The sequence below is a fragment of the Oncorhynchus mykiss genome, chromosome 31 (genome assembly GCF_013265735.2).
Source record: "Oncorhynchus mykiss isolate Arlee chromosome 31, USDA_OmykA_1.1, whole genome shotgun sequence".
NCBI classification, from domain to species: Eukaryota; Metazoa; Chordata; class Actinopteri; order Salmoniformes; family Salmonidae; genus Oncorhynchus; species Oncorhynchus mykiss.
In genome coordinates this window covers 12,899,367-12,925,990 of record NC_050571.1, presented here as the reverse complement: position 1 = coordinate 12,925,990, position 26,624 = coordinate 12,899,367, and the positions used below count along the sequence as shown (strand labels likewise).

General features: G+C 45.3%; 2 protein-coding genes across 2 annotated transcripts in view; one reads left to right on the top strand and one right to left on the bottom strand.

The window, feature by feature from the left end:
- The window catches only part of LOC118946056 (serine/threonine-protein phosphatase 2A 55 kDa regulatory subunit B beta isoform-like), a 59,111-nt gene extending 41,744 nt beyond the window's left edge, over window positions 1-17,367 (bottom strand). Inside the window, exon 1 of the mRNA XM_036970286.1 lies at window positions 17,015-17,367. Within this exon, the coding sequence (XP_036826181.1) occupies window positions 17,015-17,093 (79 nt within the window). The 5' untranslated portion in view covers window positions 17,094-17,367. The remainder of the gene's footprint in view (window positions 1-17,014) is intronic.
- A 2,883-nt stretch (window positions 17,368-20,250) lies between these two features.
- Window positions 20,251-23,886, top strand: LOC110504601 (60S ribosomal protein L26). The gene is made up of 4 exons (XM_021583362.2): window positions 20,251-20,385; window positions 21,252-21,427; window positions 21,629-21,769; window positions 23,720-23,886. Exons 2-4 carry the CDS (start codon window positions 21,260-21,262, stop codon window positions 23,846-23,848), a joined length of 438 nt encoding a protein of 145 aa, XP_021439037.1. The 5' UTR covers window positions 20,251-20,385; window positions 21,252-21,259; the 3' UTR covers window positions 23,849-23,886.
- The last annotated feature ends 2,738 nt before the right edge of the window (window positions 23,887-26,624 follow it).

The following is a 26,624-nucleotide window of genomic DNA, read 5'->3' as shown; positions in this document are numbered from 1 at the left end:
CGAGTGATAATTAGCAACGGTAATATTGGGCTCAATGTTGTGAGTTCAAAGACCACCTTGGTAGTATAATAAACATTGAAAAAGTGGATTGTTTTAGGCCACAGAATTTAGAGAAGGGCTGTTTATCTGAACCTCTTCTTTTTTATTTCAATATGGAAGTAAACCAGGTACTGGTTTTTGTATGCACTGTTTCTTGAGTAAAATGTATTCTTATACCATCTTTTTGTAGGGAGTGTAGGGGGCATGGGGGGGGGGGGTACATAGGATGTGACAAATCAACTGTATGTTTCGGTGTTCCTCAAGGTTCTGTATTAGGACCACTATTGTTTTCACTATATAGTCTACCTCTTGGTGATGTCATTCGGAAACACAATGTCAACTTTCACTCTTATGTGGACGACACACAGCTGTCCATTTTGATTAAACATGGCGAAGCCCCAAAATTGCCTACCCTGGAAGCCTGTGTTTCAGACATAAGCACATTTTTTACTTTTAAACTCAGACAAACCTGAGATGCTAGTTCTAGGTCCCAAGAAACAAAGGGATCTGCTGTTGGATCTGACAAATAATCCTGATGGCTCTACAGTTGTCTCAAATAAAACTATGAAGAACCTCTACTGTGGACCCTGATCTCTCTTTTGACAAACATATCAAGAATATTTCAAGGACAGCTTTTTTCCATCTTCGTAACATTGCAAAAATCAGAAACATTTTGTCAAAAAATGATGCTGAAAATGATGCTGAAAAACGAATCCATGCTTTTTTCACTTATAGATTAGACTACTGCAATGCTCTACTTTCCGGCTACCTGGATAAAGTACTAAATAAACTTCAGTTAGTGCTAAACATGGCTGCTAGAATCTTGACTAGAACCCAAAAATGTGATCATATTACTCCAGTGCAAGCCTCTCTACACTGGCTTCCTGTTAAGGCTAGGGCTGATTTCAAGGTTTTACTGCTGACCTAGAAAGCATTACATGGGCTTGCTCCTACGCATCTCTCCGATTTGGTCCTGTCGTACATACCTACACGTACGCTACGGTCACAAGAAATAGTCCTCCTAGTTATCCCTAGAATTTCTAAGCAAACAGCTGGAGGCAGGGCTTTCTCCTTTAGAGCTCAATTTTTATGGAACGGTCTGCCTACCCATGTGAGAGACGCAGACTCGGTCTCAACCTTTAAGTCTTTACTGAAGACTCATCTCTTCAGCGGGTCCTATGATTGAGTGTAGTCTGGCCCAGGAGTGTGAAGGTGAACGGAAGGGCTCTGGAGTGACCCTGGAACCCACTGAACGGATCACCAGTGCGGTTGAATGCAGCATTGCTGTATGGTGAACTGAAAATGTCTTGTAGGCCTAGTTGAGTAGCTGGCCTAGGCTACAACTCAAACGTCTTGTAGACCTAGTTGAGTAGCTGGCCTAGGCTACAACTCAAACGTCTTGTAGACCTAGTTGAGTAGCTGGCCTAGGCTACAACTCAAACGTCTTGTAGACCTAGTTGAGTAGCTGGCCTAGGCTACAACTCAAACGTCTTGTAGACCTAGTTGAGTAGCTGGCCTAGGCTACAACTCAAACGTCTTGTAGACCTAGTTGAGTAGCTGGCCTAGGCTACAACTCAAACGTTGAGTTGTGTTTCTTTGCATGGTTTTTTGTTGCAGGTTTTGTTTCTTGGTTGTTCATTGTCAGGCTTTAAAAACCGAAGCCAGACTGCAACATTTTAGTAGCCTAGCTAGGACTGTGGCATCGGTCTGTACACTTTCCCTCCACTGCGAGCGCTGTAAACGGACCCACGAAGCAGTGCAATTGACGTTGAATTCACAGATCCAAGTCCATCACGCTGTAATTTCATGAAGTAAATGACTCAACTGTTGACTAATTTATACTCGCTTGTGTGTCATATTGTCCTTTAGTAGTAAGTTATACACACATGTGAATCCTTTATCTTATAACTTTTTGAGAACTTTAGGTGACATTTTCTGTAGGCTACAGAAATGACCCGTTGGAACCGAAACTTGCATTGGACATTTAGCAAAAGTATGTCATTCCAGAATCATGGGCATTAATATGGAGTTGCCCCCCCCCCCCCCCCCCCCCACCCCCATTGCTACTATAACAACCTACACTCTTTCCACTAGATGTTGGAACATTGCTGCGGGGACTTGCTTCCATTCAGCCACATGAGCATTAGTGATGTCAGACATTAGTGATGTCTCACAGTCGGCATTCCAATTCATCCCAAAGGTGTTCGATGGGGTTGAGGTCAGGGCTCTGTGCAGGCAAGTCAAGATCTTCCACACCGATCTCAACAAACTATTTCTCTATGGACCTCACTTTGTACACGGGGCCATTGTCATGCTGAAACAGTGAAGGATCTTCCCCAAACTGTTGGCACAATGTTGGAAGCACATAATCGTCTAGAATGTCATTGTATGCTGTAGCCCCAGACGATTATTCCTCCTCCACCAAACTTTACAGTTGGCACTATGCATTCGGGCAGGTAGCGTTCTTCCGGCATCCGCCAAACCCAAATTAGTCCGTAGGACTGCCAGATGCTGAAGCGTGATTCATCACTCCAGAGAACGAGTTTACACTGCTCCAGAGTCCAATGGCGGCGAGCTTTACACCACTCCAGCTGACGCTTGGCATTGTGCATGGTGATCTTAGGCTTGTGTGCGGCTGCTCGGCCATGGAAACCCATTTCATGAAGCCCCCAACGAACAGTTATTGTGTTGACGTTGCTTCCAGAGGCAGTTTGGAACTCCGTAGTGAGTGTTGCAACCGAGGACAGATGATTTTTACACGCTACTTGCTTCAGCACTCGGCGGTCCTGTTTTGTGAGCTTGTGTGGCCTACCACTTTGTGGCTGAACCGTTGTTGCTATGAGATAATTCCACTTCACAATAACAGCACTTACAGTTGACTGGGGCAGCTCTAGCAGGGCAGAAATTTGAGGAACTGACTTGTTGGAATGGTGGCATCCTATGACGGTGCCACATTGAAAGTCACCCAGCTCTTCAGTAAGGCCGTTCTAAGGCCAATGTTTGTCTATGGAGAAACATTGGCAGTAAAATGTTCTTATTGTCAGCAACGGGTGTGTAGAATGACCTGACGCCTGTCAGCAACGGATGTGTAGAATGACCTGATGCCTGTCAGCAACGGGTGTGTAGAATGACCTGACGCCTGTCAGCAACGGGTGTGTAGAATGACTTGATGCCTGTCAGCAACGGGTGTGTAGAATGACCTGATGCCTGTCAGCAACGGGTGTGTAGAATGACCTGATGCCTGTCAGCAACGGATGTGTAGAATGACCTGACGCCTGTCAGCAACGGGTGTGTAGAATGACCTGATGCCTGTCAGCAACGGATGTGTAGAATGACCTGACGCCTGTCAGCAACGGGTGTGTAGAATGGCCTGACGCCTGTCAGCAACGGGTGTGTAGAATGACCTGACGCCTGTCAGCAACGGGTGAGGCTGAAATAGTGAAATAGGCTAATCCACTCATTTGAAGGGGTGTGCACATGCTTTTGTATATTTAGTGTATGATATAGTGCACTGTCTGACTTGTGTGGGTTTGGTAAGATGGGTGTGGCAATGCACTGCCACTAGGCATGCAGTACGTTGGTGGTGCTTGATGTGACTTGTAGTGCAGCGCATCACGTCAGTACAATATAGAGCCCCACAGTGGAGGTGTCATAATACCCATAAAACCTAACAGTCAAACAGGGAAATGGTTCCAATTGTTTTTCCACCATTACTTTTTGCCCATAGGGAATTTTAGAAAACATAAAAGTCACCTTGTCCTAGAGAGATTTACACGGTTCTCAAAACCTCACTCCAGGATGAGCCTACACAAAACACAGCCCTTAGTTTAAGTGTTTCTAAAATCCCCTATGGGAAAAAGGAATGGTGGAAAAACAATTGGGACCATTTCCTTGTTTGACCGCTAAGTTTTATGGGTATTATGACTTATACTGTGGTACTCTATGGAAGCGGGCCAAAATGAATTGACAACCTAAATCATTGCTGTGGCCGGATTTGGCCAGCGGGCCTTGTGTTTCACACATGTGACTTAGAGGGAACAGAGAGTGTGATTGTCTATGGATCTGAAGTAAACAGAGTTAATGTAAGTCCTCCAACCCTCCAGTCTATTACTAGGATAAATCACAGATACTTTCTCCTCCCTCTCTGAATAGTAACATGTCAATGAGCTGATCCAGCCTGTAACTTACACTCTCTGGGCTTCGTTTAATTGGACCATCAGAGTAAAGCTGTAAAGCTAATATTGATCTAGACGGGTTAATTGATCTCTCTAAGTGACTGCATAGAACAAGATGACTGGCTGTGATAGTCTGCTTGCCTGCCAGCCTATCTGTGAGTCTGCCTGTCTGGAAAGGGAAAGGAGATACCTAGTCAGTTGTACAACTGAATACATTCAGCTGAAATATGTCTTCTGCATTTAACCCAGCCCCTCTGAATCAGAGAGGTGTGTGTGTGTGTGGGGGGGGGGGGGGGGGGGGGGGGTATTCGGTGCCCAAAGTTGTTGTTGAGAGTTAACTGCTTTGCTCAAGGGCACAACGGACAATTTTTTTCACCTTTCGGTTACTTGCCCAATGCTCTTAACCGCAGGGCTACCCGCTGCTCCTGTCTGTCCTTCTGGCCGTTTGTCTGTCTGTTCACACTAGACTGAGTCGTGAGGTGGAGTGTGTCTCTGTGTTGTCTGGCCATAGAGAGCAGATCAGCCTCACATGTAGGGAATGTCTGGAAGGGTCAGCAGTGGAGAAGGTGGAACGTTTTAAGTTCCTCGGCGTACACTTCACAGACAAACTGAAATGGTCCACCCACACAGACAGCTTGGTGAAGAAGGCGCAACAGTGCCTCTTCAACCTCAGGGGGCTGAATAAATGTACAGATGCACAATTGAGAGCATCCTTTTGGGCTGTATCACAGCTTGGTACAGCAATTGCACCGCCCTCAACCACAAGGCTCTACAGAGGTTGGTGCGGTCTGCACAATGCATCACCAGGGGCAAACTACCTGTCCTCCAGGACACCTACAGGACCCGATGTTACATGAAGCCCAAAAAGATCATCAAGGACAACAACCACCCGAGCCACTGCCTGTTCACCCCGCTACAATCCAGAAGGCGAGGTCAGTACAGGTGCATCAAAGCTGGGACCGAGAGACTGAAAAACAGCTTCTATCTCAAGGCCATCAGACTGCTAAACAGCCATCACTAACACAGAGAGGCTGCTGCCTACATTGAGACACAATCACTGACCGACCGCTTTAATAAATTGATCACGAGTCACTTTAAACAATGCCACATTAAATAATGTTTCTTTAAGACATGAAGGTCAGTCAAACTGGAAAATGGTCGAAAAAACCATCAAGCGCTATATGGAAACTGGCTCTCATGAGGACCGCCACAGGAAAGGCGGTCCTACACCAAAGAGAAGAGAGAGCAGCTGAATGAATGATGCTATCTTATGTTGTTTCTGTTAAAACACACACACACAGACTGAGCTGAATACAGTAGGGAGTTGTGCTCTATCCGTGGTCTCTGGAGCTCCTGATGTCTCTGTCTGGGCCGTAGTCTCTGGAGCTCCTGATGTCTCTATCTCTGTCTGGGCCGTAGTCTCTGGAGCTCCTGATGTCTCTGTCTGGGCTGTAGTCTCTGGAGCTCCTGATGTCTCTGTCTGGGCCGTAGTCTCTGGAGCTCCTGATGTCTCTGTCTGGGCTGTAGTCTCTGGAGCTCCTGATGTCTCTGTCTGGGCCGTAGTCTCTGGAGCTCCTGATGTCTCTGTCTGGGCTGTAGTCTCTGGAGCTCCTGATGTCTATATCTCTGTCTGGGCCGTAGTCTCTGGAGCTCCTGATGTCTATATCTCTGTCTGAGCCGTAGTCTCTGGAGCTCCTGATGTCTATATCTCTGTCTGGGCCGTAGTCTCTGGAGCTCCTGATGTCTCTGTCTGAGCCGTAGTCTCTGGAGCTCCTGATGTCTCTGTCTGGGCTGTAGTCTCTGGAGCTCCTGATGTCTATATCTCTGTCTGGGCTGTAGTCTCTGGAGCTCCTGATGTCTATATCTCTGTCTGGGCTGTAGTCTCTGGAGCTCCTGATGTCTCTGTCTGGGCCGTAGTCTCTGGAGCTCCTGATGTCTCTGTCTGGGCTGTAGTCTCTGGAGCTCCTGATGTCTATATCTCTGTCTGGGCCGTAGTCTCTGGAGCTCCTGATGTCTATATCTCTGTCTGGGCTGTAGTCTCTGGAGCTCCTGATGTCTATATCTGGGCTGTAGTCTCTGGAGCTCCTGATGTCTCTGTCTGGGCCGTAGTCTCTGGAGCTCCTGATGTCTCTGTCTGGGCCGTAGTCTCTGGAGCTCCTGATGTCTCTGTCTGGGCTGTAGTCTCTGGAGCTCCTGATGTCTCTGTCTGGAACGTAGTCTCTGGAGCTCCTGATGTCTCTGTCTGGGCTGTAGTCTCTGGAGCTCCTGATGTCTCTGTCTGGGCCGTAGTCTCTGGAGCTCCTGATGTCTATATCTCTGTCTGGGCTGTAGTCTCTGGAGCTCCTGATGTCTCTGTCTGGGCTGTAGTCTCTGGAGCTCCTGATGTCTCTGTCTGGGCCGTAGTCTCTGGAGCTCCTGATGTCTCTGTCTGGGCTGTAGTCTCTGGAGCTCCTGATGTCTCTGTCTGGGCTGTAGTCTCTGGAGCTCCTGATGTCTCTGTCTGGGCTGTAGTCTCTGGAGCTCCTGATGTCTATATCTCTGTCTGGGCTGTAGTCTCTGGAGCTCCTGATGTCTCTGTCTGGGCTGTAGTCTCTGGAGCTCCTGATGTCTCTGTCTGGGCTGTAGTCTCTGGAGCTCCTGATGTCTCTGTCTGGGCCGTAGTCTCTGGAGCTCCTGATGTCTCTGTCTGAGCTGTAGTCTCTGGAGCTCCTGATGTCTCTGTCTGGGCTGTAGTCTCTGGAGCTCCTGATGTCTATATCTCTGTCTGGGCTGTAGTCTCTGGAGCTCCTGATGTCTATATCTCTGTCTGGGCCGTAGTCTCTGGAGCTCCTGATGTCTATATCTCTGTCTGGGCCGTAGTCTCTGGAGCTCCTGATGTCTATATCTCTGTCTGGGCTGTAGTCTCTGGAGCTCCTGATGTCTATATCTCTGTCTGGGCTGTAGTCTCTGGAGCTCCTGATGTCTCTGTCTGGGCTGTAGTCTCTGGAGCTCCTGATGTCTATATCTCTGTCTGGGCCGTAGTCTCTGGAGCTCCTGATGTCTCTGTCTGGGCTGTAGTCTCTGGAGCTCCTGATGTCTCTGTCTGGGCTGTAGTCTCTGGAGCTCCTGATGTCTCTGTCTGGGCTGTAGTCTCTGGAGCTCCTGATGTCTCTGTCTGGGCTGTAGTCTCTGGAGCTCCTGATGTCTCTGTCTGGGCCGTAGTCTCTGGAGCTCCTGATGTCTATATCTCTGTCTGGGCCGTAGTCTCTCGAGCTCCTGATGTCTATATCTCTGTCTGGGCTGTAGTCTCTGGAGCTCCTGATGTCTATATCTCTGTCTGAGCCGTAGTCTCTGGAGCTCCTGATGTCTATATTTCTGTCTGAGTCTCTGGAGCGCTGACAGTTTTACTCACCTTTTTACTGATAGCCTGGAAACCTAAACACTAATTCACACTGCACTATACTCTACTTGACTATACTATCCTGTACTAAACTCTACTTTACTTGGCTATACTGTGCTATACGGAACTCTACACTACTGTACTTGACTATACTGTACTCTACTTGACTATACTGTACTGAAATATACTATTTAAAAAAATGTTTACCTTTATTTAGCTGAGCAAGTCAGTTAAGAGCAATTTCTTATTTACAACCCGGACGACGCTGGGACAATTGTGCGCCGCCCTATGGGACTACCAATCACAGACGGTTGTGATACAGCCTGGAATCGAACCAGGGTCTGTTGTGACTAGGGTTGCAAAGGGTCGGAAACTTTCCGGGAAATTTTCCATGGGAAGTTAAGCCTGGGAATTTTGGGGAATTCCATAAATGGGGAATTTCTTAAATTCATCAAAAAAGTTAGCTTATAACAGTGAACCTTTTTTGTGGGATACACATGAGGCAAATCTAGGTCTTGTGGCATATTTTGGTTAAACTATCCAAAATTCAATGGAATTGCAACCCTCTGCATGCACAGTGTATTCTTCCATCACATGTACGGCTGATTCTCAATATCTTGCACACTAATGAGATGCTATTGAGCCCACATTACTACACTGTCTGAGCCAAGGTCTACACGCTTTCTGGTAAGTTTAGATTACAATACTGGTTGGGGTGAATGTATTTTATACAACATACATGTTTTTCTGTTAACTAGTAAATAGTAGCCTACAGCAAAGTGTGTTTAAATCATTTCTAACTGGTTAACAATTTCTGCTAGTTAGTTTTTGCTACCATGCTTGAGTGTTAATTCACCTGTTTCCATACATGTTTCTTTTAAAATATTTATCATACAAAGGAGTTGTTTAATCTAACTGCTTAACTATGTATCTGTACATGGAATTGTATTTGTTTTTTTTTTACAGCAACAAAATATAATATTTACAAAATGCCACAATCTTTACAAAATGCCACAGGCACTATCTGATGTGTGGAGACATTTCACTGCAGCTAATGTAGAAGGAAAATCTGTGTACATTAGCAAATACTGTGCCAAATCATTTGTGAAGAATGCAACAAAGGTGCAGAATCATCTGGCCAAGTGCATAAAGTTCCCTCAGCGCTGACAACAAGCAACCTCTTACAAAAGTCCCTCTACTTCTATGTGATGTGAAAATGATGAATCAGACACCTTATTGATAGCAACAGCTCATGGTCCTCCTGGAATCAGAGTTTTTTGACTCAATGGAGGAACATAGTCAGATAAATGCTGATGAATGTCTTGCTCAAGCTGTGTATGCAACTGGTTCACCTCTGATGCTCATAGGCAATGCGCATTGGAAGAGATTTCTGAATGTTCCTCGCCCAGCATACATACACCCCTCCAACCAGACATGCTTCATCTACTAATTTGCTGGATGCAGAGTTCAACAGAGTTCAAGTGAAGGTCAAGCAAATCATAGAGAAAACAGAATGTTTTGCAATCATCTGTGATGGGTGGTCAAATGTTCGTTGGCAAGGAATAATTAACTACATCCTCTCCATCCCTCAACCAGTATTTTACAAGAACACAAGGGACAACAGACACACTGTTCTCTACATAGCAGATGAGCTGAAGGCAGTCATTAATGACCTTGGACCACAGAATGTAACGGTTTTCTTGATGAGAAGGAGAGTCGGACCAAAATGCGGCGTGTCTATTGCAATCCATGTTTAATGAAGTAACACACTAAACACAAACACTATCAAAACAATAAACTTAACGAAAACCGAAACAGCCTATACTTGTGTAACCTAACGCAGAACAATGACATCAGGACACTAAGGACAATCACCCACGACAAACTCAAAGAATATGGCTGCCTAAATATGGTTCCCAATCAGAGACAACGATAAACACCTGCCTCTGATTGAGAACCACTTCAGACAGCCATAGACTTAGCTAGAACACCCCACTAGCTACAATCCCCATACATACACACCACATACAAAAACCCATGCCACACCCTGGCCTGACCAAATAAATAAAGATAAACACAAAATACTTTGACCAGGGTGTGACAGAACCCCCCCCCCCTAAGGTGCGGACTCCCGAACGCACCTCAAAACAATAGGGAGGGTCCGGGTGGGCGTCTGTCCATGGTGGCGGCTCCGGCGCGGGACGTGGACCCCACTCAATCAATGTCTTAGTCCCTTCTCCTCGCGTCCCTGGATAGTCCACCCTCGCCGCCGACCATGGCCTAGTAGTCCTCACCCAGAACCCCACTGGACTGAGGAGCAGATCGGGACTGAGGGGCAGCTCGGGACTGAGGCAGCTCGGAACTGAGGGGAAGCTCAGGAGTGAGAGGAAGCTCAGGAGTGAGAGGAAGCTCAGGCAGGTTGATGAATCTACCAGAACCTGGCCGACTGGCAGATCTGGAAGAGTCTGGCCGACTGGCAGATCTGGAAGAGTCTGGTCGACTGGCAGATCTGGAAGAGTCTGGTCGACTGGCAGATCTGGAAGAGTCTGGTCGACTGGCAGATCTGGAAGAGTCTGGTCGACTGGCAGATCTGGAAGAGTCTGGTCGACTGGCAGATCTGGAAGAGTCTGGTCGACTGGCAGATCTGGAAGAGTCTGGTCGACTGGCAGATCTGGGAGAGTCTGGTCGACTGGCAGATCTGGGAGAGTCTGGTCGACTGGCAGATCTGGGAGAGTCTGGTCGACTGGCAGATCTGGGAGAGTCTGGTCGACTGGCAGATCTGGGAGAGTCTGGTCGACTGGCAGATCTGGGAGAGTCTGGTCGACTGGCAGATCTGGGAGAGTCTGGTCGACTGGCAGATCTGGGAGAGTCTGGTCGACTGGCAGATCTGGGAGAGTCTGGTCGACTGGCAGATCTGGGAGAGTCTGGTCGACTGGCAGATCTGGGAGAGTCTGGTCGACTGGCAGATCTGGGAGAGTCTGGTCGACTGGCAGATCTGGGAGAGTCTGGTCGACTGGCAGATCTGGGAGAGTCTGGTCGACTGGCAGATCTGGGAGAGTCTGGTCGACTGGCAGATCTGGGAGAGTCTGGTCGACTGGCAGATCTGGGAGAGTCTGGTCGACTGGCAGATCTGGGAGAGTCTGGTCGACTGGCAGATCTGGGAGAGTCTGGTCGACTGGCAGATCTGGGAGAGTCTGGTCGACTGGCAGATCTGGGAGAGTCTGGTCGACTGGCAGCTGACTGGCTGCTCCATGATGACTGGCAGCTCTGGCTGCTCCATGCTGACTGGCTGCTCCATGCTGACTGGCAGCTCTGGCTGCTCCATGCTGACTGGCTGCTCCATGCTGACTGGCAGCTCTGGCTGCTCCATGCTGACTGGCTGCTCTGGCTGCTCCATGCTGACTGGCTGCTCCATGCTGACTGGCTGCTCCATGCTGACTGGCGGCCCTGGCTGCTCCATGCTGACTGGCGGCCCTGGCTGCTCCATGCTAACTGGCGGCCCTGGCTGCTCCATGCTAACTGGCGGCTCTGGCGGCTCCTTGCAGACTGGCAGCTCTGGCGGCTCCTTGCAGACTGGCAGCTCTGGCGGCTCCTTGCAGACAGGCAGCTTTGGCGGCATCCTGCAGACAGGCAGCTCTGGCGGCTCCTTGCAGACTGGCAGCTCCTTGCAGACTGGCAGCTCCTTGCAGACTGGCAGCTCCTTGCAGACTGGCAGCTCCTTGCAGACTGGCAGCTCTATGCTAACTGGCAGCTCTATGCTAACTGGCAGCTCTATGCTAACTGGCAGCTCTATGCTAACTGGCAGCTCTATGCTAACTGGCAGTTCTGAACAGGCAGGAGACTCCGGCAGCGCTGTAGAGAAGGAAGGCTCTAACAGCGCTAAACAGGCGGGAGACTCCGACAGCGCTGGAGAGGAGGAGGGCTCCGACAGCGCTGGACAGGCGAGGCGCACTGTAGGCCTGATGCGTGGTGCTGGCACTGGTGGTACTGGGCCGAGGACACGCACAGGAAGCCTGGTGCGGGGAGCTGCTACCGGAGGGCTGGGGTGTGGAGGTGGCACAGGATGGGTTAGACCGTGAAGGCGTACTGGAGATCTTGAGAGCGGTGCTGGCACAGGACGTGCAAGGCTAGGGAGGTGCACAGGAGGCCTGGTACGTGAGACTGGCACCATCTTCACCAGCCGACTAACACGCACCTCAGGACGAGTATGGAGCGCTGACCCAGGTGCCATCAAATCCCCGACACGCTCCGTCGGGCGAATTCCATGTTTAAAACACCAACACAGCAACTCCCTCATTTCTCTCTCCTCCAATTTCCCCATTAACTCCTTCACAGTCTCTGTTTCGCTCACCTCCAACACCGGCTCTGGTTCTGGTCTCCTCCTTGGCTCCTCACGATAAACAGGGAGAGTTGGCTCAGGTCTGGCTCCTGACTCTGCCACACTCTCCCTGAGCCCCCCCCCCAAGAAATTTTTGGGGCTGACTATGGGGCCTCCGTCCGCGCCGCCTTGCTTGCTTCGCAAACTCCATTCTCCTATATCCTTCCGCGCACTGCTCCATCGAATCCCAGGCGGGCTCCGGCACTCTCCCTGGGTCGACCGCCCACCTGTCTATCTCCTCCCAAGAAGTATAGTCCATACTGTACTCCACTTTGGGCTGTTCCTGCCTGTTGACACGCTGCTTGGTCCCTTTGTGGTGGGTGATTCTGTAACGGTTTTCTTGATGAGAAGGAGAGTCGGACCAAAATGCGGCGTGTCTATTGCAATCCATGTTTAATGAAGTAACACACTAAACACAAACACTATCAAAACAATAAACTTAACGAAAACCGAAACAGCCTATACTTGTGTAACCTAACACAGAACAATGACATCAGGACACTAAGGACAATCACCCACGACAAACTCAAAGAATATGGCTGCCTAAATATGGTTCCCAATCAGAGACAACGATAAACACCTGCCTCTGATTGAGAACCACTTCAGACAGCCATAGACTTAGCTAGAACACCCCACTAGCTACAATCCCCATACATACACACCACATACAAAAACCCGTGCCACACCCTGGCCTGACCAAATAAATAAAGATAAACACAAAATACTTTGACCAGGGTGTGACACAGAAGGTATTTGCACTGGTGACAGACAATGCTGCGAACATGAAGGCTGCTTGGTCTAAAGTGGAGGAGTCCTACCTTCCCATCACACCCATTGGCTGTGCTGCTCATGCATTGAATCTGCTCCGCAATTACATCATGGCTCTGAAAACAATGGATACGCTCTACAAGTGAGCCAAGGAAATGGTTAGGTATGTGAAGGGTCATAAAGGTATAGCAGCAATCTACCTCACCAATCAAAGTGAGAAGAATAAGAGCACCACATTATTTATGCGCGGTACTAACATGTTGAATGCACCGAGCTGTCTGTCTAAACTACTGGCACACAGCTCGCACACCCATGCATACCCCACAAGACATGCCACAAGAGGTCTCTTCACAGTCCCCAAGTCCAGAACAGACTATGGGAGGCGCACAGTACAACATAGAGCCATGACTACATGGAACTCTATTCCACATCAAGTAACTCATGCCAGCAGTAAAATAAGATTTAAAAAACACCTTATGGAACAGCAGGGACTGTGAAGCAACACAAACATTGGCACAGACACACACACACACACACACACACACACACGATAACATACGCACTATACATACACATTTAGTACTGTAGATATGTGGTGGTGGTGGAGTAGGGGCCTGAGGGCACACAGTGTGTTGTGAAATCTGTGAGTGTATTGTAAGGTTTTTTAAATTGTACTGTAAAAACTGCCTTAATTTTGCTGGACCCCAGGAAGAGTAGCTGCTTGGGGATCCATAATAAATACAAATACCACATTGAAGCTGCCCAGCAACACCCATTGGGTTGGTGTTGTCATCATGTGGGACAGTCTCCTGGAGGGGATGGAGTCTCTCCAAGAAATGGCCATATTACAGTCTGCCAATATGGACAGCCCCATCAAGAGGATCCTCCTGGATGATATATTTTGGGAGAGAGTGGTAAGCAGCCTGAAACTCCTGAAACCTATAACAGTAGCCATTCCACGGATTGAGGGAGACAATGCCATCCTGTCTGATGTTCAGACTCTGCATGCAGATGTAAGAGAAGAAATCCGTACTACCCTGCCCACTTCACTGTTGCTCCAAGCAGAGGAAAATGCAGTTCTGAAATACATCAAAAAGCATGAAGACTTCTGGCTGAAACCCATACACACCGCAGTGTACATGTTGGACCCCATGTATGCTGGCAAGAGCATCCTGTCTGGTGCCGAGATCAACAAGGCCTATGGTGTCATCACTACCGTGTCTCGCCACCTTGGCCTGGATGAGGGCAAGGTTCTTGGCAGTCTGGTGAAGTACACTTCCAAGCAAGGGCTTTGGGATGGAGATGCAATATGGCAGTTGTGTCAACATATCTCGTCAGCCACCTGGTGGAAGGGACTTTGCGGATCTGAGGCTCTTTTCCCTGTTGCCTCCATCATCCTCCAAATCTCACCAACATCATCCCCCTCAGAGAGCAACTGGTCCTTGTTTGGGAACACACACACCAAAGCACGCAACAGACTGACCAATAAAAGGGTTGAAAAATGATTTGCCATCCGTGCAAATTTGAGGCTTTTTGAGCCTGACAACGAGCCATCCTCATCAGGGTTGGAAAGTGACTGTGAAGATGAGGCCTCAGAGTCTGATGTTCAAGAGGTGGACATTGAGGAGGTCCAGGGAGAAGATATGGAAGCCTGAGAGGAAGACAACCAAAGCTTTACAGTATGTTGAAAACATTTTTGGGAGATGCAATGGATCATTGGATCAGTATTCCTTTTATTTTGTTGTTCAGTGAAATCCTCCCATGTGACGAGTCAACTCATGTAATTAAAGTTCAATTCATAATTAAATTGGGTTTTTTTTTCTATTGGAAGGATTTAATCATTTGCAAGTATGTCTACTTATGATGAGGTAAAATGTTTATGTTTGTCTCCATATGATATGGTAAATATATCCAATGCAAAGTATGAAAATGTATGCACTCACAACTGTATGAAATGTATGTACTCACTACTGTATGAAATGTATGTACTCACTACTGTATGAAATGTATGTACTCACTACTGTATGAAATGTATGTACTCACTACTGTATGAAATGTATGTACTCACTACTGTATGAAATGTATGTACTCACTACTGTATGAAATGTATGTACTCACTACTGTATGAAATGTATGTACTCACTACTGTATGAAATGTATGTACTCACTACTGTATGAAATGTATGTACTCACTACTGTATGAAATGTATGTACTCACTACTGTATGAAATGTATGCTCCACTGGGCTGCTCCACTGGGCTGGTCTACTGGGCTAGTCTACTGGGCTGCTCCACTGGGCTGCTCCACTGGGCTGCTCTACTGGGCTGCTCCACTGGGCTGCTCTACTGGGCTGCTCTACTGGGCTGCTCCACTGGGCTGCTCCACTGGGCTGCTCCACTGGGCTGCTCTACTGGGCTGCTCTACTGGGCTGCCCCTCTGGGCTGCTCTACTGGGCTGCTCCACTGGGCTGCTCCACTGGGCGGGTCTACTGGGCTGCTCTACTGGACTGCTCTACTGGGCTGCTCCACTGGGCTGCTCCACTGGGCTGCTCCTCTGGGGAGTGCTCCACTGGGCTGCTCTACTGGGCTGATATTGAGGGTCAGTACCGGCAGGAGGGGATGGGAAAGGGGTGTGTGTGTGTGAGGGGGGGTTTGGATGAGTGAATGAACAAGCTGGTGTACGTATATGCATGTGTATGCATCCCTGCTTGTCTTTGTGAATGAGTGAGGGATGGAGGGCTGGACTAACTGAGTGAGCCTTATAACTAGCATACAGTTTATTTGAGGGATGACAGGGGGAAGGATTGACGGAGTGGGCATGTGGATGTGTTTGTGACTAACTGACTGAGCCTTATACAGTAACTGGCATACAGTATATTTGAGGGATGACAGGGGGAAGGATTGACGGAGTGGGCATGTGTCTGTGCATGTGTTTGTGACTAACTGACTGAGCCCTATATATACACACATCTGATATCCAAGGCAGACAGTTTTCCCTCTCAGTAAAATATAGGTCACATATATTCATTCTGAAGGCTTCTTTCCCTGACTGTCTATATGAGACTGCATGGGGGAGTGTGCATGTGTGAGTGGGATGCTTTAATTAAGGTTAAATAATGTAGTATCTCATTCTCAGCCTCCATCCCTCCACGTTATGTCTCGATACAAGCTAGTGACACACACTGTGGCCTCTACAACTAGTCAGTAAACAATTTTAACCACTGTGACCTCTCTCTCTCACACACACACACACACACACACACACACACACACACCTAAAAGGAAGCGATTCCCAAACCTTCCATAACAAAGCCATCACCTACAGAGAGATGAACCTGGAGAACAGTCCCCTAAGCATGCTGGTCCTGGGGCCCTGTTCACAGACACAAACAGAGCCCCAGGACAGCAACAAAATTAGACCCAACCAAATCATGAGAAAACAAAAAGCACATGGAATGTGGCATACCCCTGTATAATACCAGACAAATTAACAAGAGAACATTGAAACACAGATGTCACACTGTTTGAATGAAATTGTAGTAGTGCTGTTTACCAAGAAGTTCTCAGAATGAGCAGGTTTCTCTGAAAGCTTTTCAGAATGAGCAGGCTTCTCAGAATGAGCAGGCTTCTCAGAATGATCAGGTTTCTCAAGATGAGCAGGCTTCTCAGAATGATCAGGTTTCTCAGAATGAGCAGGCTTCTCAGAATGATCAGGCTTCTCAGAATGAGCAGGCTTCTCAGAATGAGCAGGTTTCTCTGAAGGCTTCTCAGAATGAGCAGGTTTCTCTGAAGGCTTCTCAGAATGAGCAGGTTTCTCTGAATGAGCAGGTTTTCCTTGAAGGCTTCTCAGAATGATCCATTCTAAACTTCTATCCATTTATGGAGCACAACCAGAGTAAAATCACATGTCAAATACTTTCCCATACTTAGAATAGTCCCAAAAGTGCAAATTCCAGGCAAAATTAAGCCCAAAAGTAGGCCTATTTCACCCAGATCCGAGTTACAGTCAGTGGTGACGTTTGCATTCATAAGTGTTGTCCTGCCCTAACTAGACTACATCATGCTATAGGATAAAACCACAGACAGGACACAGACCCTATATGACAGCTCCCAATGACAGCTCACACAGTTAAGGTCAGAAGCACGGATAAAGCATATAGGCCTATATGCAGTATAGTTCACCATATGATCAACAACATAACGAGATCTATACTAGACATCTAAACTCCCCTCCTCTATCGACCACAATACACACAGCTCCTGAGTCTCTACCTACCTTCGGTGTGGCATGTGGAAGATAGGATGGTGGTGGGAGGGCGGAAGAGGTACGGGAGATAACGGGAAAAACATTTCATCTTCTTCTCCGGTTAGCAGAAAGCAGTGCTCCGGTGTTGGCTCCACATCCGAACTGCCGCAAGAGAGAGACCGGAGACCGGAGAGGGATGGAACGAGCTGGAACTGCTCGCTCTATGACCGCATCACTGTCACCCAGGCAGATAGTGCGGTCCGAGCATGGTCAGAACCCTTTATAACAGCGCGTTGATATCCGTGACAAGGCCTTTTGCTTCGGTGTTCATCCCGTTTTTATCTGCATGGTGTCATTTTATCCCGTGTCGCGCAGGCCAGGACTGGGGGTTGTTGCGCCTCTTTTACCGGTTATCTGATGGGAGTCGGTAGGGAGGGGGCCGGAGAGGGTGTACGGGGTAGTGTGTAGCGGAGTTGGAAATTGCCTGGTCTCGGCGTGATTCAAATTAACCTATGCCCTCCGTCTTCTTAAATAGCCTATATAATTGTATAATTTAGAGCGCGAAGTGAATTGGAAATTCCGCAACTCTTTAAGGACAGAGGTTGATAGCCTAACTTATATATAGTTAAAGTGTTTCAGCCCTTCATGGGTTTTAGGCTTGGATACAGGAGAATATATATACATATATATATTGTTTTAATAAACTGACAAATGGGCTAGATGATGGTGATGAATACCTGTCAAGCAAGCCACAATAAACAGGCTACAATGTATACTGAACAAAAATATGAACGCAACGTCCAACAATTTCAACGTTTTTACTGAGTTACAGTTCATATAAGGAAATACATTTATTTCAATTGACTTATTAGGCCCTAATCTATGGATTTCACATGACTGGGCAGGGGTGCAGCCATGGGTGGGCCTTGGAGGGCTTAGGCCCACCTACGTGGCCCACCCACTTACACATATTTAGCAGATGTTATTGCGGGTGTAGCAAAATGCTTGTGTTCCTAGCTCCAACAGTGCAGAAATATATAACAATTCAACAATACACACAAATCTAAAGTAACAATAATGGAATTAAGTGACTAGTGATTACTAAAGTAACCACTGATTCCATTATTAAAGTGACTAGTTTTCCATTATTAAAGTGACCAGTGTTCCATTACTAAAGTAACCACTGATTCCATTACTAAAGTGACCACTGATTCCATTACTAAAGTGACCACTGATTCCATTACTAAAGTAACCACTGATTCCATTACTAAAGTAACCACTGATTCCATTATTAAAGTGACTAGTCATTCCATTACTAAAGTAACCACTGATTCCATTATTAAAGTGACTAGTTTTCCATTATTAAAGTGACCAGTGTTCCATTACTAAAGTAACCACTGATTCCATTATTAAAGTGACTAGTGTTCCATTATTACAGTGACTAGTGTTGCATTATTAATTTGACCAGTTATTCCATTATTAACGTCACTGGTGAGTCCATTATTAAAGTGACTAGTCATTCCATTACTAAAGTAACCACTGATTCCATTATTAAAGTGACTAGTGTTCCATTACTAAAGTGACTAGTGTTCCATTATTAAAGTGACTAGTGATTCCATTACTAAAGTAACCACTGATTCCATTATTAAAGTGACCAGTGTTCCATTACTAAAGTAACCACTGATTCCATTATTAAAGTGACCACTGATTCCATTACTAAAGTAACCACTGATTCCATTACTAAAGTAACCACTGATTCCATTATTAAAGTGACTAGTCATTCCATTACTAAAGTAACCACTGATTCCATTACTAAAGTGACCACTGATTCCATTACTAAAGTGACCACTGACTCCATTATTAAAGTGACTAGTCATTCCATTATTAAAGTAACCACTGATTCCATTACTAAAGTGACCACTGATTCCATTACTAAAGTGACCACTGATTCCATTACTAAAGTAACCACTGATTCCATTACTAAAGTAACCACTGATTCCATTATTAAAGTGACTAGTCATTCCATTACTAAAGTAACCACTGATTCCATTATTAAAGTGACTAGTTTTCCATTATTAAAGTGACCAGTGTTCCATTACTAAAGTAACCACTGATTCCATTATTAAAGTGACTAGTGTTCCATTATTACAGTGACTAGTGTTGCATTATTAATTTGACCAGTTATTCCATTATTAACGTCACTGGTGAGTCCATTATTAAAGTGACTAGTCATTCCATTACTAAAGTAACCACTGATTCCATTATTAAAGTGACTAGTGTTCCATTACTAAAGTGACTAGTGTTCCATTATTAAAGTGACTAGTGATTCCATTACTAAAGTAACCACTGATTCCATTATTAAAGTGACCAGTGTTCCATTATTAAAGTGACTAGTCATTCCATTATTAAAGTGACTAGTGTTCCATTATTAAAGTGACTAGTGTTGCATTATTAATTTGACCAGTTATTCCATTACTAAAGTAACCACTGATTCCATTATTAAAGTGACTAGTGTTCCATTACTAAAGTGACTAGTGTTCCATTACTAAAGTGACTAGTGTTCCATTACTAAAGTAACCACTGATTCCATTATTAAAGTGACCAGTGTTCCATTATTAAAGTGACTAGTGTTCCATTATTAAAGTGACTAGTGTTCCATTATTAAAGTGACTAGTGTTCCAATATTAAAGTGACCAGTCATTCCATGGCTTACATGTTGTGTTTATAATTTTGTTCGGTGTAGTTTGTTTGTATTAGGTCTCTTCTCGGGAAATATTGCCTACTAATTGATGGTCAGGGTGTCAGTCAAGATGGAAAGTCCTAAAAGGTCCTGGAGGTCCGACTAAATTACATCATGCTTTATGGCGACATCTCCTGGTCAATATCCATACTGCGCGTATTCTACTCCAGTATACTTCCATACAGTTCAAAGCCCGCCCTGACGAACTCACACACACACACTGACCACCAACCTATAGCATGCTCTGAGAGGCATTGGAACTGTTCCATCAAACGATGCCTCCCCATGAAACGATATGATTTTTCTCTTGTTGGCGTCGTCGTCCCTTACTGGATTTAATACTTTCATGAAATTGTAGGCCTAATCCATAAACAGCCAAAATACATTCCATTGACTAATGTGAAACTCCAAAGCACAGTAACAATCTTGTAGGAACAAATAAACATTTCATATTTGTCAATGTACTACATACACATTTGTACATGTTTATTTTTGATTCAAATTGATTATTTTGATTGATGTAACTTCCAGCTTCGAAGTACAAGCAGCAGTAACTCTCATTCTGTGTGTGCACTTCTCGCGGGACTCATGTGTGAACTAATGCGAGCGGAAGTACAATGAGAGTCTCTTTTCCGCCGGTCATAGAGGAGTAATCGGCAGGGTAAGAATTCCTTGTTGACATTTTCACCAAAGTTATCAACATCCATCCTATGTTATACACTTTTGTTGGTCCCCAAAAGTACTCGTAGAGTCAGGTACCGCTGATATATTTCTATAGTGATCACTATTGGAGCCACATTTTATATTGGTTGCTGAATAAAAACGTATCGTAATCTGCATCCCTCGACCGGTGCTGGCTTGCTAGCTACCCGTTAAACCCCAGAGAATGGCAGACAGGCTACGAATTGAACTGGGCCTGAACATTCATTTCACGATTTGTTTTCATAGTGTCTCATATTTTAGCGAACCCCATGGCATTGAAATGTGTAGTTTGAATGTCGCTAACACTGAAGTCCACTGCGCATCAAACATAGCATTCGCAACTTTGCTAGGTGTACCCATGCCATGTTGAAAGCATGGATGTGACGCGTACATAGCAGCTCATTGATTTTTGTGTGAACTTGTAAGTGGTGGTCTCTGTCTCTGAATTGTTAAACGTTAGTTATGCAGTTGTTGGGTGGATAGCTTGTCTAGCTAGCTAAATGTTGTAGCTATTGACATGAGTTCCCGATAATGACAAGCTATCGTTACCCAGCTAACGTTAGCTATGTAGCTAACTAGCTTCACCTTAACAACAGTATATCACTTGAGGTGCTCGCTAGAGGTGCTCGCTAATAAGGCTAGCGATCAAACGTTTCGTTCGGGAATCTCTTGGCTTTGTTTTGTACATAAACTATGCAGTTGTTTTGGTTTGTTACTGGTAACAAACACATGTTGCCTAGACGACAAATGTAGCAAGTTGTGATTAATCTGTCGAGCCATCCTACCGCTCTAGTCTGAATGTTGTCTACTGTGTTTGCCCTACAGTCATCAACATGAAGCTGAATCCATTTGTGACATCCTCGCGGCGTAAGAACCGCAAGAGGCACTTCAATGCCCCCTCACACATCCGGAGGAAGATTATGTCCTCCCCCCTCTCCAAGGAGCTCCGTCAGAAGTACAATGCGAGGTCCATGCCCATCCGCAAGGACGACGAGGTCCAGGTAAAGACCCCAGAACTACACAGTTTGACCAGACTTGATACTAATTATGAGGTTGTCTTTATTAGTTGTTACTAACACGCCCGAGGAACTAGATAAAACTCCAGCCCAGAACTAACACCTGATTTCTGACCAATTCAAATGAACGTTAGGATTTTGGTCACGTGGTCATTAATGATATTTTCCATGTTTTTTGCTGTGCAGGTTGTCCGTGGACACTACAAAGGCCAGCAGATTGGCAAGGTAGTGCAGGTCTACAGGAAGAAGTACGTCATCTACATTGAGCGCGTGCAGAGAGAGAAGGCCAACGGCACCACCGTGCACGTCGGCATCCACCCCAGCAAGGTGAGGCTCTGGCATCTTACCTGTAGTCACACACCTGTACCTTTTTGACACGTGTGTGTATAGATGTATTGTACATGACGTATGTACCATTGTTGATAATGATTGTTTTAGTGTCTCAACTAAATGTGAGTGGTCCACAATGGTTTTTCAAAAATTACTATTTTCTGTTGTGGAGTGACGCAAAAAAAAAACTAGCTTTAACACCATCTAAATAACTTCCATTCTCAGCAGCTACCTGTTGGTGTTGCATACCTGTAGGAATTTCTAAATACATGCAGGTTTATCAGTGTGTCCAAGCTCAGTGGTCGCCACACCTGGGCCATGGTCGGTTTAAATTTTTTTTTTAAATACCCGAATAAAATAGCATGTTTCTGTTGGACAAGCCATGGTAACACATCAGTTTCTAGATGCTTTTCTTATTGATTTTCTCCAATGCACTTTGACAAGGTGTGGAATCAAGGAACGTTTACTTGAGAAAGAGTTCAAATGTTTCTGTAGGGTGCCTGGGTAAACTGAGCCAATGTACAGTTATTTGCCATTCACCACTTGTTTCAGCCTTCAGATGTCATGGCAATGGGTGTTTTCCTGTTATGAAGGAAGATTAGTTGACTGTAGTCCGCCTTACTGTAAGTCTCTGGACATCTTAACTGATTTGAACATGTCGTATGACAGCCGGCACCTCGTGTATGCTTTGTACTGGGGAAGAAACATTGACTACTAGCTAGTACTCCGCTTAGTGCAGTTACCTGACATGTAAGCCGTTGCCTCGGATCAATGTTAAATTGTGAGACTAGCCTAGGTTACTTATTTTTGATGGTCAATGCATTCCTACTTGGCTCCGGTTGGTCTTGGACATCAGTGATATTACTAGTAGTAATACATTTTGATATAGCCCCCCCCCCCCCCCCCCCCCCCCCCCCACAGTCTTGTGTAGAATTTGAGAGCTCTTCTCATTTGTCTAATAGAAAGGCTCTCTGTGTCTGGACATGGATTTGTCATTACTGATTGGGATTCCATATAATGTCCATTGTTTTGTAGAAACTCACAATTTAGCTTCTCAAGTCTAGCCTACATCTGGTGTAGCTAGACTTGTATTGTGGCTGAGATGTTTCTCCATGGTGTAGCTACATGAGTATTGTGGCTGAGATGTTTCTCCGTGGTGTAGCTACACTAGTATTGTGGCTGAGATGTTTCTCCATGGCGTAGCTACACGAGTATTGTGGCTGAGATGTTTCTCCATGGTGTAGCTACACGAGTATTGTGGCTGAGATGTTTTTCCATGGTGTAGCTAGACTAGTATTGTGGCTGATATGTTTCTCCATGGTGTAGCTAGACTAGTATTGTGGCTGAGATGTTTCTCCATGGCGTAGCTAGACTAGTATTGTGGCTGAGATGTTTCTCCATGGCGTAGCTAGACTAGTATTGTGGCTGAGATGTTTTTCCATGGTGTAGCTAGACTAGTATTGTGGCTGAGATGTTTCTCCATGGCGTAGCTAGACTAGTATTGTGGCTGAGATGTTTCTCCATGGTGTAGCTAGACTAGTATTGTGGCTGAGATGTTTCTCCATGGTGTAGCTAGACTAGTATTGTGGCTGAGATGTTTTTCCATGGTGTAGCTAGACTAGTATTGTGGCGGAGATGTTTCTCCATGGTGTAGCTAGACTAGTATTGTGGCTGAGATGTTTCTCCATGGCGTAGCTAGACTAGTATTGTGGCTGAGATGTTTCTCCATGGTGTTGCTAGACTAGTATTGTGGCTGAGATGTTTCTCCATGGTGTAGCTAGACTAGTATTGTGGCTGAGAAGTGTTTCTTCGTGAAGAGGAATTCGGTTTGGGTTTCAGGAATCTTGTCTTTTCACCACACTTTATATTGAAGTTGACCTAGAACCAATCCTCCTCCTGCTCTAAATGATTGTGCCAATCACATCTCTTTTCCCTCTTCCCTCTCAGGTTGTGATCACCAGGCTAAAGCTGGACAAGGATCGCAAGAAGATCCTGGAGCGTAAGGCCAAGTCCCGCGCTGATGGAAAGGAGAAGGGAAAATACAAGGAGGAAACCATTGAGAAGATGGCAGAGTGAAAATGTATTGTTTACAATAAACTGTTGTAAAAAATCGATTTAATTGTCTGTCGTAAATGGTTTTATCACAGTAAAGTGCTGCACAGTGGGCAAGCCACGTATGGGGATGTTTTTGTTTTGCCTAATACTCTGGTTTAGCCTGGTGGAACCAGCCTAATCGCATGATGGTTCACGTCCAAAACGAATTCTATTGGTCATATACACATGGTTAGCAGATGTTATTACGAGTGTAGTGAAATGCTTGTGCTTCTAGTTCTGACAGTGCAGCACTATCTAACATGTAATCTAACAATTCCACAACAACTACCTAATACACATTCTACATCGACCAAATGTATTTCTCCGGGATGGATTACATCTGAATTGGTATGGTACAAGCATTCTCTCCTCAAGCCTGGCTCTCACTATAGCCTCATACAGGGCATGTGAGAATTGACGCTACATAGCCATGGGGGTTGATACTCGGAACAATTCCTCAGACTATACTCACTGCTCCCCCCCCATAGCTTTAAATAGCTCTACAGGTGCTGCTAACATGGATGAAACTTTTGATGGACTTTGTTATTGTTACACTACTGTCAAGGTACCGTTCCTCGTACAGGCAGAGGGGTATTGTTAGAAGTAATTTCGTCTCCATCCAACTCAGGCCTGTCAGTAGTTACACGAGAAAGCGTTGCTCATCTAATATTACCTTGAATCTGTTATGAGCTCTAGGAATTATTCATTTGAATGCTAGAAGCTTGATCCAAAAGTTAGATTTGATTGAAATACTGGTCTCACAATCACATGCTGACATGATTATATCTGAATCCTGGCTGTGTCTCTCTGCTCCAGACTCGACTCAGATGTTCTGTTAACTCGGTATAATGTCTACAGAGTGGGTAGGGGTAGACTCATGTTCTGTTAGCTGGGTATAATGTCTACAGAGCAGACAGAGTGGGTAGAGGTAGACTCAGATGTTCTGTTAGCTGGGTATAATGTCTACAGAGCAGACAGTGGGTAGAGGTAGACTCAGATGTTCTGTTAACTGGGTATAATGTCTACAGAGTGGGTAGGGGTAGACTCATGTTCTGTTAGTTGGGTATAATGTTTACAGAGCAGACAGTGGGTAGAGGTAGACTCAGATGTTCTGTTAACTGGGTATAATGTCTACAGAGTGGGTAGGGGTGGAGGCATTGCCATATACAGTGCCTTGCGAAAGTATTCGCCCCCCTTGAACTTTGCGACCTTTTGCCACATTTCAGGCTTCAAACATAAAGATATAAAACTGTATTTTTTTGTGAAGAATCAACAACAAGTGGGACACAATCATGAAGTGGAACGACATTTATTGGATATTTCAAACTTTTTTAACAAATCAAAAACTGAAAAATTGGGCGTGCAAAATAATTCAGCCCCCTTAAGTTAATACTTTGTAGCGCCACCTTTTGCTGCGATTACAGCTGTAAGTCGCTTGGGGTATGTCTCTATCAGTTTTTCACATCGAGAGACTGACATTTTTTCCCATTCCTCCTTGCAAAACAGCTCGAGCTCAGTGAGGTTGGATGGAGAGCATTTGTGAACAGCAGTTTTCAGTTCTTTCCACAGATTCTCGATTGGATTCAGGTCTGGACTTTGACTTGGCCATTCTAACACCTGGATATGTTTATTTTTGAACCATTCCATTGTAGATTTTGCTTTATGTTTTGGAACATTGTCTTGTTGGAAGACAAATCTCCTACCTAAATACCTACCTGTCCTAATCCAAAAGACCCCAAAAATCTGCATTAATAGACCGTATCTTTACAAATACACCTCACAAATATATAGCTAGTGGGTTATTTGCTAATGACATCAGTGACCAGTTCCCTATTGCATGTATCAGAGATACTAGTCTAAAAACAACTACCCCTGTACAATTCTAAAGAGAAACTATAAACACTTCTCAGAGCAAGCCTTTATCCATTACCTTTATTATTCAGAGCTTTTATCCGTAAACTGCATAATGGACCCAGTTTCAGCGTTCTCTTTCTTTTCAGCAATGTTTACCTTTATGGCTGATCAACACGCCCGTTAAAGCGATTTAGGGTAAAAAAATTGAACTAATCCTTCGTTCTCCTCTGATTTGAAAATCCCTTTTCTGCAAAAGAATCAAGCATGGGCCTTGGCAAGGAAAACTGGTGAAACAGCTGATTGGCTGCTTTTTAGGCAATTAAGAAATAAATGGACGGAGGGGATAAAAATTCCAAATCTAGGTATTTTCTTGATGCTATGACAGAGTCTGCTGGTGATCCCGCTAAATTCTGGAAAACTGTTAACTCACTTAAACGAGGAAACTCCTTGACTTCCCTGCCGTAGCAAATTACATCGGAATCTGGGATCATCAGTGACCGAACGGAAATTTGTGATGTTTTTAAATAAGAATTTTATTTCTGATGGTTTTCTTTTTGAATGAAAAAATGGCCAACATGATCCTGACCGGTCTATTGTTTCAATCCCTCGGCCCATAATTTTTTTTCTTCTTTTCAAAGCAGTTTTTTAATTTTCAAAAAGTCACAGAAGATGAGGTCTTATCGGCACTATCTGCAATAGATTCTAAGAAATCATTAGGCGCTGACTATCTGATCCATATTTACTCAAGTTTGCGGCACCTGTTATTTCTAGTACAGTGACGCATATCTTTAATCCAACATTTGTCGTAGGAAAACAGCTTTTGTTTTACCACTCTTCAAGGGAGGTGATGGTAGTGAATGTTTTAACTGTTAACAATACTCTTTCTACTAATCAATCTGGCTTC